This window comes from Cucurbita pepo, chromosome 3, assembly GCF_057944985.1.
Source record: "Cucurbita pepo subsp. pepo isolate OVF chromosome 3, ASM5794498v1, whole genome shotgun sequence".
NCBI lineage: Eukaryota > Viridiplantae > Streptophyta > Magnoliopsida > Cucurbitales > Cucurbitaceae > Cucurbita > Cucurbita pepo.
In genome coordinates, this window is record NC_141800.1 from 5,279,798 (window position 1) to 5,292,591 (window position 12,794).

At 33.7% G+C, this 12,794-nt stretch overlaps 2 protein-coding genes across 5 annotated transcripts; one reads left to right on the forward strand and one right to left on the reverse strand.

The window, feature by feature from the left end:
* The first annotated feature begins 801 nt into the window (after nucleotides 1-801).
* LOC111785077 (uncharacterized) lies at nucleotides 802-7,568 on the forward strand. Of its 4 annotated transcripts, none has more exons than XM_087122499.1 (14): nucleotides 802-1,000; nucleotides 1,505-1,676; nucleotides 1,777-1,903; nucleotides 2,730-2,857; nucleotides 2,949-3,018; nucleotides 3,122-3,224; nucleotides 4,056-4,173; nucleotides 4,326-4,407; nucleotides 4,826-4,887; nucleotides 5,385-5,457; nucleotides 5,549-5,629; nucleotides 6,425-6,505; nucleotides 6,798-6,947; nucleotides 7,261-7,568. In XM_087122499.1, exons 2-14 carry the CDS (start codon nucleotides 1,642-1,644, stop codon nucleotides 7,279-7,281), a joined length of 1,131 nt encoding a protein of 376 aa, XP_086978625.1. In that variant the 5' UTR covers nucleotides 802-1,000; nucleotides 1,505-1,641; the 3' UTR covers nucleotides 7,282-7,568. The 4 variants fall into 4 exon arrangements, with proteins under 4 accessions (XP_086978625.1, XP_086978622.1, XP_086978624.1 ...); XM_087122496.1 differs by having other exon boundaries at nucleotides 804-963; nucleotides 1,437-1,676; XM_087122498.1 differs by having other exon boundaries at nucleotides 806-963.
* Nucleotides 7,569-7,665: 97 nt separating this feature from the next.
* On the reverse strand, nucleotides 7,666-10,814 carry LOC111791623 (polygalacturonase-like). The gene is made up of 9 exons (XM_023673029.2): nucleotides 10,491-10,814; nucleotides 10,241-10,369; nucleotides 9,995-10,162; nucleotides 9,887-9,907; nucleotides 9,597-9,804; nucleotides 9,264-9,345; nucleotides 9,053-9,161; nucleotides 8,039-8,158; nucleotides 7,666-7,928 (listed from the first exon to the last, which is right to left on the reverse strand). Exons 1-9 carry the CDS (start codon nucleotides 10,749-10,751, stop codon nucleotides 7,707-7,709), a joined length of 1,320 nt encoding a protein of 439 aa, XP_023528797.2. The 5' UTR covers nucleotides 10,752-10,814; the 3' UTR covers nucleotides 7,666-7,706.
* Between the last annotated feature and the right edge of the window lie 1,980 nt (nucleotides 10,815-12,794).

The window sequence follows — 12,794 nt, forward strand, 5'->3', positions numbered from 1 at the left end:
TATTATGAAAAAAATATTATCTAAATTAAATATCATTTTCTATTTTATATAATTTAATCTTTATAATTTCAATGCTAAATTAATAAAAATATTTATATTTTCAAAACTTTTAATAATACTTTTAAACTTAAAATATATATTAGTATTTTATATAAAAAATATCATTTTTTTTAGTTCAAAAAATACATTTACCATTATTACTATGTTTTAAAAATACCCATAAAATTTTACAAATAGCATTAACATTCTTTTATATTTATATAAAAAAAATTAAAAACTCTTACAGTCCATATAGTTCTAAGGGTAAAAATATATTTTATTATTTTTTAAATGAAAGATATTAATGAATGTTTTGAAAATTGAATGATATTTTTGAAATACTTTTGAAAATTAATCGATATTTTTACACCATTTTAAAAGTTTAAGGATGTTTTTTAAACAAAGTATTAACTATTTTCTCCTAAACTAATGTAAATATTATTAAAAATTTAAAAGTATTTTTTAGATTTTTTTTTTTTGAAACTTTAAATGCATTTTTATTAATTTAGTCAAATTTTAAATAAATTCTCTCTTAAATTATTTTATTGATAAAAATTTCATTAATTTTAGTAGTATTGTTTAAAAAATAAATTATTATAAAATTTAAAATATAGAGAATAAATTTACCTATTAAAATTAAAGAAAATTTGAATTTATTTTGCCTCCAAAACAAAATTTATTTGGCTATATATAAATAAATAAATAAATATATATATATATATTTTAAAGAATGTATAAAAAACAAAATAGAAGTTTAATTGAAAACTCTCATATTTGTAAGCTGAGAAAGAAAGTTGGAAGATTCCCTTGAGGTGAAGGATTAGGGTGGCCATACAATCCGAATACCACGCCTCTCCTTCTCCACTTTTTGCTCCGCCGCGCAATCTTCGTCCCCCTCAACTTCGCCCACCTCCGGAACTGCAGGTTGTCTGATTCCCCCCTCCGGTTACGATTTCTTCATGTAAACCCTAACATTCATCTTCTATAACCCTGCTAATTAAGCATGTTACATGTTTTCGTTCCTGCAACTGTCTGCCAATCACTTTATACTTTTTCCTTAATTGCGTAACAACATTGCGTTTCTCTGTTATTCTGTATATGTGTGTAGTATTTCTCTGTTTAAATGATTGGCTATGTAAATGGAGCTTGTTAAATCTTTGAAGTAATTGGTTTTTTTTTTTTTTTTTTTTTTTTTTTTTTTTTTTTTTTTCTTTTGTGGGGTTTTGAGCTTTGCTTTTATTTTCTGTTTGTTCTTGTTTGCAAATTCGTTGTTCATGACTCTCCTTCAGACTGTTTGGTAGTTTTTGCACTCTTGCGTAATTGAACGTGTAGGATTGTTTGATTCGTTTTTCGAGTTTTCCACCACTCTTAAAGCCTCCCCAGTTGCTCATGATCAGAATTTTCTGAGGAGCGGACTGTGATTTGTTGTGAGAGATGATGAAGTTTGCTGGATGTTCTGTTTCAGCTTCTTTGTCTCCCGTCCAGTCTTTCATTCAGAAGAGCCATCCTAGGCTGTCATCCAGTATATTGCAAAAGAATTTGTATAAACCAAGTAGTTGGTTTTCTGGTAATCAGATACTTCAGCAAAGTCCAGAAGCAGAAATGGTTGCTGGACGTTATTCCCCTCCTTGGTTTAGGTGAGTTTTCCGCATCATATAAATGTTGTTATTGTCATCATTTGTGTTCCTTGAGCGTTTATATCTGATGACCTTGATTGACTTTTATTTACTTTCTCAGTGTTGCTCCTATGATGGATTGCACTGACAATCACTACAGAACTCTTGCTCGTTTAATATCAAAGCGCGCATGGCTGTACAGCGAGATGCTTGCTGCTGAAACAATTGTTTACCAAAAAGATAATCTTGTAAGTTTGCGGCAGAACAGAATCCTTGGACAATAATTAATTTATCAACGTAGTCTACAAATTTACTAAGTAGTGTTGCTTTTATTTATTAACAATCATTTTTAGAGGCAGATGCAATTTCCTTGATTTTCCATTATTTACTCGAGGTTTTTTAAATTGTGTAACACATTGGGTTAGTTATCAATTATTTGTGATAACCCTCCCCTCACCCTTGTAAGCGCATTGCTTCCATGTGAATGGGTCGGGTTAGTGAATAATCAATTGTTCCCTCTTCCCCCACTCTTATGAGAAGCTTTTCCTCCAGTTGCCTTAACAAAACTTCCTGGCCCTGAATCCTTCAACATCCCACAGCTTTCACGTGTGATAGTCTGAGTTGGACCATGGTTTTCTCTCATTTTACCAACATTTGGTCAGCAATAGTGACGGTGTGGTGGTCTTTTCAAATTATGGGATGCTCTAATCAGATTGAACATTTTAACAGTAGACTACTATTTTTTTTACCTTTCATTGTGTGAATCAGCTTAGTTTCCAAATTAGCTTGACCTCATATCCTGTTTGTTTCATTATCAGCCAAGTTGGACTTCACTGTTGACTAATTTATGATCGGTAAGAGTGAAGAATTATTGGGTGTTTTATTTTCTCAAAGAAGAGTTGCCACTTACCATCTTATTGCTACCTTTGTAACTTGCATATTTTATCTGGTTGGTGTTGGAGGCACGTGACAATTTCCCTATCTTTTCATGATCAAACTTGAGATGCATATGATATGCTTCAACAGTCTATGTTTTGACCATTTTTTCATGTAATCTTTCTTTATTTTGTACAGGACAGGTTTTTAGCATTTTCTCCAGACCAGCATCCTATTGTCCTGCAAATTGGAGGAAACAATTTGAATAACATTGCAAAAGCTGTTGAACTTGCCAATCCATACGGCTATGATGAAATTAATTTGAAGTGAGTATTTTACTTATCTTCTTCATATTTTTCCAGTTTTAGTTTCTACAATAGATTCTTATCTCTATAATTTTTGGAAACTATTTTTCAGCTGTGGATGTCCAAGTCCAAAGGTGGCTGGACATGGGTGCTTTGGTGCTCGCCTTATGCTGGATCCTAAGGTTTCTGGCTGTATACTGGTTATATTTTGATTTCAGTCATCTTGCCCATTTTGTTTTCTTCAGCTATGTGTCTAACTTATGCTTGTCATGATGACAAGGAAAGTTTGTTGGTGAAGCTATGTCAGTAATTGCTGCCAACACTGACGCTCCTGTAAGCGTGAAATGTCGAATTGGCGTCGATGACCATGATTCATATAATGAACTTTGTAAGGTTTCTAGTCTTTTTTCTCTGATTAGAAAGCACTGACTACTACTTCTTTGTTTAGATAAACATAGTGATGTTGTAAGGTTAGTTTTGCCATTTTATGATTAGCATCTTTATTTATTTCCCCTGTGGAGCATCATCACAATAATTGACTGTTTGATATTTTGTGTCCTTTCCTGTCTGAATATCTTTCTTGTGCTTAAAGGTGGCTTTGATTACACATTGAAGTGAATGAACTGGTAACATTATAAGTTATAGATATGACCTCAAAGGGAATGCTATCTCATTAGGAACTCTTAATATAATCTTTGAGAGTGAAAGTTATCTGTCTTGGAGCAGCTTTTGTTAAGCTCCTCAGGCTGTGATTCCTTGTTCCTTATTTATTTATTATTATTATTTTTTTTACTTTTTCACCCTATGAGTAAGAAATCTAGTTTGTTTTTTAAAAAAGAAAAAGAAAAGGAAGAAGACTTTTACCACCCACACCTTCATTTTTTTCCATTTCATGAAAGACAACTTTTTATACTTGGTAGCAAAAAACATATGAAGGCAAAGAAAAACTTCTTTGGAGAAACTCCTTTGGTATACAGTCATAAACCATCTTAGATCCTGAATTGTGCTAGGTCAACTCAAGCACAGGATATCTAATTTATGCTTGGTGTTTGAAATTTGAAGTTTTCAGCATATATATTGTCATTATGTGCTAACAATTTCAAGAGGCCCTGAGGTTTTGAATATTCTTTCTGAAAAGCCATTCTAGTTTCTTGTTACATTATTATGTGCCTTCTTAGTTGCTGATTTCTCCTCTCACGTCCACTTTCTTTTGTTTCAGGTGATTTTATTTACAAAGTTTCTTCTTTGTCGCCAACTAAGCATTTCATAATCCATTCCCGCAAGGCACTGCTCAATGGTATTAGCCCAGCTGAAAATCGAAATATTCCTCCTTTGAAGTATGGGTTCTCAAGAACATTCTATCAGCTTAAAGAGAGCTTGTTGTTTTTTGTTAAAGTATTTTAACAAAGACCATATAATATTTTTAACTATCTGTAAAATAATGACTAAGAACAGACTTTCATGCTCTATAATACTGACGTGGTCACAGATATGAATATTTCTATGCACTGATGCGCGACTTTCCAGACTTGAGATTCACAATAAATGGGGGCATTAACACTGTTGATGAGGTGAGTTTTTCTGCTCATCTGTAAATGGACCTAATGTATCAGAAATTGGATTTACCCAAACTAGAAAAGCATACTAATAGATATTGAAATCACGGCAAAATAGGGGCTAGCCTAGTAGATTATATAGCTTTTTACATGACGTGGTCTCCACTGATGCAACAAAGGCATAGTGGAAACATTCATATTTTTCTCTGTCTTGCATTGCATTATCATTTTGCAATGACCAATTTACACGGTTTATTGACCCAAAACTCGTTTATTGGGAGTTGCTTTCCATGGAATGGAAATTCCTTGCGGTAAATTGGCAGCATACATTAATGTTTATTTACTTTAAATGTGATAAATTGCTTTCCATGGAGTGAGAGTTCCATGCATTATCATAAATTAATGTTTATTTATTTTAAATGTGTTCACACAGGTTAATGCTGCTCTCAGGCTCGGAGCTCATGGTGTAATGGTGGGTCGAGCTGCTTACCAAAAGTATGTTATGCACATTTTGGAAATTACCATCTTTTCCCTCTTTCGTTTGCTTATATCACAAATAAGTATAGGCAACTTCTCGCATTCTTCTCAAGGTATAAGATAATTCTATAGTCACAGCTAGCTCCAACCATTACCAGTATAAGAGAACCTGAAGTTTGAGCGACAATTGGGTTCCATGTTTAAAAATTAGAATTCTTCTATAATATCTGATTATATCTGTCTGTGGAGGCCGGTTTAAGGTGATGTTATTATAGTGAAAAATAAAAGTGCTAGAACTTATGGCATCATAGAGTGTTCTTTTTATTTTTTAAATATAGACATTTTAAATATATTTATTTAACTTATTAAAATTGAAGTTAAGTGTGATGTTATTAGTTTGGTTAAGTATTTATTTGTATTTTCCAACAATATCTTGGTATGAACATTAAGTATTTATTCTATCAGAGTTGGTTATGTCTTTCCTTAATTTTAACTATGGCTGTTATACTTCATAGCCCTTGGCGTACTTTAGGACATGTAGACACTGCAATTTATGGTGCGCCTAGCAGTGGTATAACCCGTCGTCAGGTACAATATTAAAGTTGGCTGTGAAATGTATCCCCTTCTGCTTGAAAGTTCACTATTATCTCATTTAGCAGTAAACTTTTCCATCTCCTAGGTCCTTGAACAATATCAAGTTTATGGGGATTCTGTTTTGGGTACATATGGAAATAAACCAAATATTCGTGATGTTGTGAAGGTAAGATCTTATTGGTGGTTTACAGCCTTTTTGTTAATTTTTTTAAACCACAATTTTTGTCTCCTATGTTTTCAGTTGGTCTTGTTTCTTTTATATGCCACGTATTTCTTAACTATATTTTTTCGATTGTGGGTTGGGGTTCTGAACATTTTTATGGGGTTGGGTTTAATTTAACTTTACTTATTTTCAGTAATTTTAAATGTGTGACATGAACTCTGTATTCTTCCCTCACTATCTTGTGCCATATGTGGGATTAGGGAGACCGAGCGCTATTAAGGGAGTAGGACTTATGATTATTAAGGTGTTGGAATAGCATTTGTGCACTAGTTAGACCGTGTGGATTCCATGGTCAAATATTTGCACTGTATAATGTTATTATTGCATTTTGGATCTCTAGGTTGGGCGTAAATGCATGATGAGTCCCACTAGATTGATTAAACTGAGGTCCCTTTTAAGGTTATTTCCATTATTGCATTTTTGTAACTTGGAGCCCTCCCTGATTACTGCCAATTGGAGGAAACTCTGTATTTCCGTGGGTTAGCCATTTCATACATCATCGATGGCTGAGCATGCTGAATTATCGTCTTCTCTTGCTTCTACATCTTCGTTTCACTGATAATTTTTGTCCTTTTATTGCCTTATACCAATCTAGGACCTCTTTTATCCGTCATGTCTTATAAGTTGCTATTTTTTTTTTTCTTAATCAATACTGATTGGAATCTAGCAAAACGCACCCCCACCCCCATACAATACCTGGTGTGGTCATTTACATTTCTCCTTTATCTGCTTCTGCAGCCGTTGCTTCACCTTTTTTATACAGATCCTGGAAATGGTCCATGGAAGCGTAAAGCTGATTTTGCTTTTCAGCATTGCAAGGTATAAAAATATGCTGGAAGAGAATAGGTTCAACTTAATATCGTTTAGTAGATTTCGATGGAATGCATGGCGTATTTTTCCTCTGCTTCCTTTCAACAGTTTCATAGGATTTTTTATTTTGATTTTAGTTTTACAAAAATTTGGAAATTCAAATCGGATATTCAAATTTCATGTTTCTATCACCGAGATTTTTCACTGCCATTGTTATCGAGGTTGTCTGTCCATCAAGTATCCCTACCTTGTAAATGCTTTGCTGCATAGCTTCTAAGTGAACTGCTATTGAACCTTGTAGACCATCAAATCATTTTTCGAGGAAACACTTGTGGCCATTCCAGATTATATATTGGATGCTCCTGTAGCAGAACCTCCATCAGGACGTGAAGATCTTTTTGCCAATACGCTTAGATTGATGCCTCCTCCATACGAGGACAGAGAGCAAAAGGTAGTATTAGAGGCTTAATTTTGTAACATTATTTAAACCATGTATAACATAACAATCTTTGAAAACATTCTTCACTTATTCTTTGCATATTTATTGTGGGTAATCAAAGAAATTACCCTTGTAAACTGCTCATTCATCTTCAAAATCCGTTGCAACTAGAGTAGAATTGGCTGCCTGTTCTTCCTTCTGATTCTTGTCCATGGATGATGCTGTAATCTAGTTGCTGATCCATCTTTTGGGGGAAGAAAGTATATTTTTTTGCTCCCTTAGGTTACATATCAATATTAATAATGCTTATAATGGTTTGTGGTAGGTGGTGAGAAATCAAACTTAAAATCTCAAAAGTAGCCTGAGCATCATGATTGCTGTGCTGTGACAATACATGACCATTACAATTGTTCTTACAAGCAATAATTACTTGGATCACAGAATGAAATTGCTTGGAGGAAGAAATACAACACTTGGAAAAAGAAAATGCATTATATATATGTGTATAGAAGTGTAAAATGGGACGACTTGAACATAGTTCAATGGGCAAGGCAATATTGGTATTGCCTTTTTGTAGGTTCGAATACTATGATACTATAATACTATAAAAGGAAAGATTTAGTGTTAAATGCATATACATAGTTCAACACAAGGACAGCTATGGAAGCAGGTCAAAGGCTTCCTCGTAATCGAGACGAGTCAAGCCTTTAGGGATATTTTTTTGTAGAAATCTTCACGAACAACCGCCCTTTCTGACTAAAGTGTTCCAACTTATGAGGAGCACTGTGGATAAACTTTCCATCTATTTTTCAACCTAACATTCTCACAGGAAGCTGTAGCAACATCATCTCCTTGTCTAACTAGATGAACTCCAAGCATGGAAATGTCTCGACAAGGGGAGCTTTTGCTGCAATCAAATCTTATGGCATCATCAGAAGCACTTGTTCCTCTAATGTTCTTGTACACCACATTGCTTACTTTCACTGCTGAATTCTGCATCCATGAGAGCAACAAAAACCTAAATAACTCCTGTGCTTTTGTTTTCTAGGTATCTATATAGTTCAGTTCAAAGCAGATCAAAGATTTAGGCCCCAATTTTTTACCTGTTGTGGGCATGACTTTTCTTCTTTATCACAGTAATTCTGGTCTATAATTATTGGATTGCTCACATTGTTCATGACAACGTTTTGAAACATGATGTTTTTAGCATATCCAGAACCTCCCTGTGCACATATCCCATTCATTATCAAAATTTGAAAGGCAACCAAAATCAAATGAAAATATTCGAAATAGAAAGTTTAGGTGTTATAATACAAGGGATGAAATTTCTCCTTTCAATTATAAAAATTAATTATTAATAAAAAAAATTCCATAAACAAACGGGTAAAACATGGTACTAATGGATAGTGTATTTTTGAACTTTTAAAAAATTTGATGGAGTTTAAGGGTATTTTTGAAACAAGTTCTAACAATTTCCATCTAAAACTGATAAATTTTGAAACTTTTTAAAACGTTTTAAGAATATCATTGAAACTTTTGAAATATAGTTCGTTTTTTCCGTACACCAACTGAATTAACTTTGTTATGTTATTCTTTACTCTATTTAATTGGTTTGAACACATGCTTTTAACTTTGACAAATAGCATTGAACTACACCCACTAAACAAGTAATGGACCCATCAGTGACACCAAACAAACAGCCATTGGTGTTCAAATCACCCTCAGCGTTCAAGTGGAGGTAGGAAAAGCTAGAATTCCTATACTTTTAATGATACATGTGGAGCAAATGGTTATCTCCATAGGACACTACCACCGATTCCTATTGGGTTAGAGCGAAATCCCACCATTTCTTATAAGGATGTGTAAACTTTTCTTTAGTAGACGTGTTTTAAAATCATGAGACAAAACGAACAATATCTGCTAGCAGTGGGTTTGGGCTATTATAAATGGTATCAAAGTCAGACACCGAATAGTGTACTGGGAGGTAGATTGTGAGATCCCACGTCAGTTGGAGAGAGGAACCACGCATTTCTTATAAGGATGTGAAAACCTCTCCCTAGCAAATACGTTTTAAAACCGAAAAGTTGACGGCGATACAAATGGTAGGCTTCACGTACCTGCCAAGTCTTTATTCTCACCCCATTACTGGTTCCTGATATCAGTGCTCTATCTACTCTTATATTTGAAACCTCAGCTTCTGAGTTTCCAGCTCCTAAGCTTCCAATGCTGAAATGCAAACAAAAAACCAAACCAAAAACATTCAAAACATGAGACAAAAACATCATTAAACACTACAAAAAAATGCTTCAAATTCAGCTGAATGAATACCTAATTCCATGTCCTGGCCCACAAGTGATATCCATTGCTCTAACATTTCTTGACCCACTTACAATAGAAATGCAGTCATCCCCTTTGAAAAAAAAAAAAAAAAATCAATTTCAAATCAACCGTAACGGCCTAGGCCCACCGCTAGTCGATATTGTCCTTTTTGGGCCTTCCCTTTCGGACTTTCCCTCAAGGCTTTAAAACGCGTCTGCTAGAGAAAGGTTTCCACACTCTTATAAAGGGTGTTTCGTTCTCCTCCCCAACCAACGTGGAATATCACATCAACAAAATATAGAATTTGTTTCATTTTCTTTGAATCGACCAACTTTTTTTCACCTGTTCCAATGACACAATTCCTTATTATAACATTTTGAGTTTCCGTGACGTGAATTCCATCCGTGTTGGGACTATTCTCCGGGGCGACGACCCGAAGATTCAAAGCTTGGACATTGGTGCATTTCTGAAATGTCAGATGCATTTGCTGTGCATTTTCTAGTTTCAGGTTAGCCACAACCAAGTTGATGCATTGGTAGAAAGTTACAGCCTGCACAAACGAAAACCAGATGAACATTTTCGATTAAACGACGTCGAAAACGCTTTCGAAGATCATAAGGATAGCGACGAACCGTCGGTGCTCCCCTGCAAGGCTGCAAAAGAATCCAAGAGAAAAACAATCATAAGCTAATGATATTGATAATATGAGACATAGTTGTTTAAAGTAGTGATGGATTTACAAGTTCTTTGTTCACTTTGCAAGAGTTTTGCCACCATTTTTTGCCATTTCCATTGATGATACCATTGCCTTCTACAACAAAGTTGTCGACGCCTTCGAATTTAAGCCAATGTCGTCGATCGTCATCGTAATCCGACATTCTTGGAGAAGCTTTGATCATTCCATCGATCTAACAATGAGAAGAACAAAGAAATGAACACAAAATTTTCCAAAAATATGATATTGAAAATTATGCTTATACTCTCACCTTTAGTGTCAAAGGAGATCTACAAGGACCTGAAAAAGTTATTGGCTTAAGATAATATGTCCTGCCTTTAGGCACCAAAATCATTGCCTTACTAGAAGAACAAGCCTCCTTCCAAGCTAGCTCAAATGCCTAAAACATGCATTCATGAACACTGAGTAACCAAACGAAACAAAAACTAAGGCGTAACGGCCTGAAAAGGACAATATCTGTTAGCGATGAGCTTAAGCTTGGGCTGTTCAATGGGGTGTACCTTACTGTCATCTTGTCCATTTCCCTTAGCTCCAAAATCAACCACATTCACGATCTTTGGCGAACCCGAAAGCGAGCTTACTCGATCCTGCCTCGTCATCGAGCCGTAAAAACCCGTGTTCCATCTGGGTTTTGGATAATGACCATAAATTTGATCATGATATTGAGAAACAGGAAGTGGGTACACATGGAAACTGCCAAAACAGAGAGAAAACAGGGGAAATGACATGAAAAAGATGAGGAAATGGGTTGGTTGATGCATTTTCTTAATGTTTTTTCTTCACTTTCTACACAAAAAGTGTGAAAAAGAAGAACACTTATGCAATATTGGGATCCGTTTTGAAGTTAAACTCCAAATTTAAGTATATATAGAGAGCTGAAAACCAAACTTTATTGACTTGGAAAAGGCATTTTGATTAGAAAATGCTTGTTATGGGTGGATTGAATAGCACTATGAACAGAGAAATGGAAGGAAGAACAACAAATCCGGCAGTCAAAAACTCTTGATTTTCATATTGAAACACAAACTGAAGCATATTGCTGCTTCACCAAACTCTTCTTCCCACCATTTTCGGTCCACGATGGCTTTAGTTTTTGTGTTCAAATCAAAGCCGCTGGTTTCAAAATCAAAGGCTGTGATTCAAAACTGTGTTTATGAGTTCTTTGCTATGAACAGTTTGTTTTTGTTCATCATTTGTTCATCATTTGTTCATCTGGGTTCTTAGAAATAGCTGAAATTGTTCCAAATGTTCATAAAATTTGGATATTTCTGCTTAAAAATTTTGAACCCTTTTTGTTTTTTTGTGTTTTTTTAAAGTGAAAAGGGTTTGAAAAAGATGTATTTTGTTCTACATGAAAAGATTAGTGTTGGTTTGAATGAGATTTGGAAAGTTAATCAATTAAATAATCTCTATTTATTTTCTATATAATCATCATTATTTATTTTCATAATACTTCTTTATTACTGCGGTTCGAGACAGAGATTTCTCGTAATGTTGTGGCGATCCGATTCTCTGCATGAAATTTTTTTTATCAACGGAGTTTCTAAAAATTCAAATTTCATTATTTGTCCAATACGGAGATAGAAATTAAAAATAATAAAATAAAGAAAAAATACAACTGGGCTCCTTCGAAAGTTTGGATTGTGTCGTTAAGCTCGAACCCTCTTGATTGAATTGATGGTTAGATTTGAATTTACCGACTATACATACATTTTTATTTAATTATTTATTCTCCAACCACTCTTCAAAATAATTTTTAACGAGAATAAGATTTGAAAATAAATAAATAAATGTTTTTTTAATTAACATTTTATTTTTATTAAAAACAAAAATTTGAATAAATAATTCAAATAACTGGAGCCAACGGAACCCAGAAATTTTATGGTTGGGTTGGGTTCATCGTTCGTTGAAAATATTTACAATTCGAACAATTAAATTCGATCTTAAAAAACGTCTAATCCAACTTGACCTACGAACACGTTCGAGAGAACCAGGGTAGAAGGATGAGATTGGGAAGATTATATTGCACTTAGGTTTGAATTGGTGAAAAGTTGAGGACTTTTCCATTAACCATCAAAACTATCAACCAAACCTTTCTTCATTTTTGAGACAAATCTTAATCATCAAATTTTATTTGGTCAACATTAATTGTTTTAATACTCTAAATATCTTTTACCATCTATTGTCAACTTTTTAGGTACATTTTTTTTTAATTTTTTATATTTATATATTTACGATGTTGTCATGCATACATCGTAACAGATTGCAAATGTAAGCAATTTCATATTATCGACTCGTGATTAGTTGAAAGAATAAAACTACTGTTAATGCTTATGATGATACCATCTTATAAGGATTTGTTCTAAATAATACAAATCACAGGGGTGTTACAAGATTTAATGACTCGAAAAAATTCGATCAACCCAATTCAAATCGAGCTGAATTGAGTTTAAATAAATGAAAATTTTATAGATTGAGTTAGTTTACGTGTTGTATTGAAACTAGATTAAGTTGAATTTAAAATTTACTGTTAATTTTAAAATATAAATTCTTCTCCCGGATAAAAAGTTATATTGAGTTGGGTTGGAGAGAATTTATAACTCGAATAATTGAGTAAGAGCGATGAAGGCTTTGTTTTTGGTTTAGTTTCCATTTGATTGAAAAGACTTAACATTCTCATCCACTTCTTGCGGAGCAAATTTGGAGCATTTTCAATCTCAAATATTGACTTTATGAAACTTCCTTTCTAAATATATAAATCAATTTTGTTTAATGAAGCTTATGATATGCAATCGATAATAATA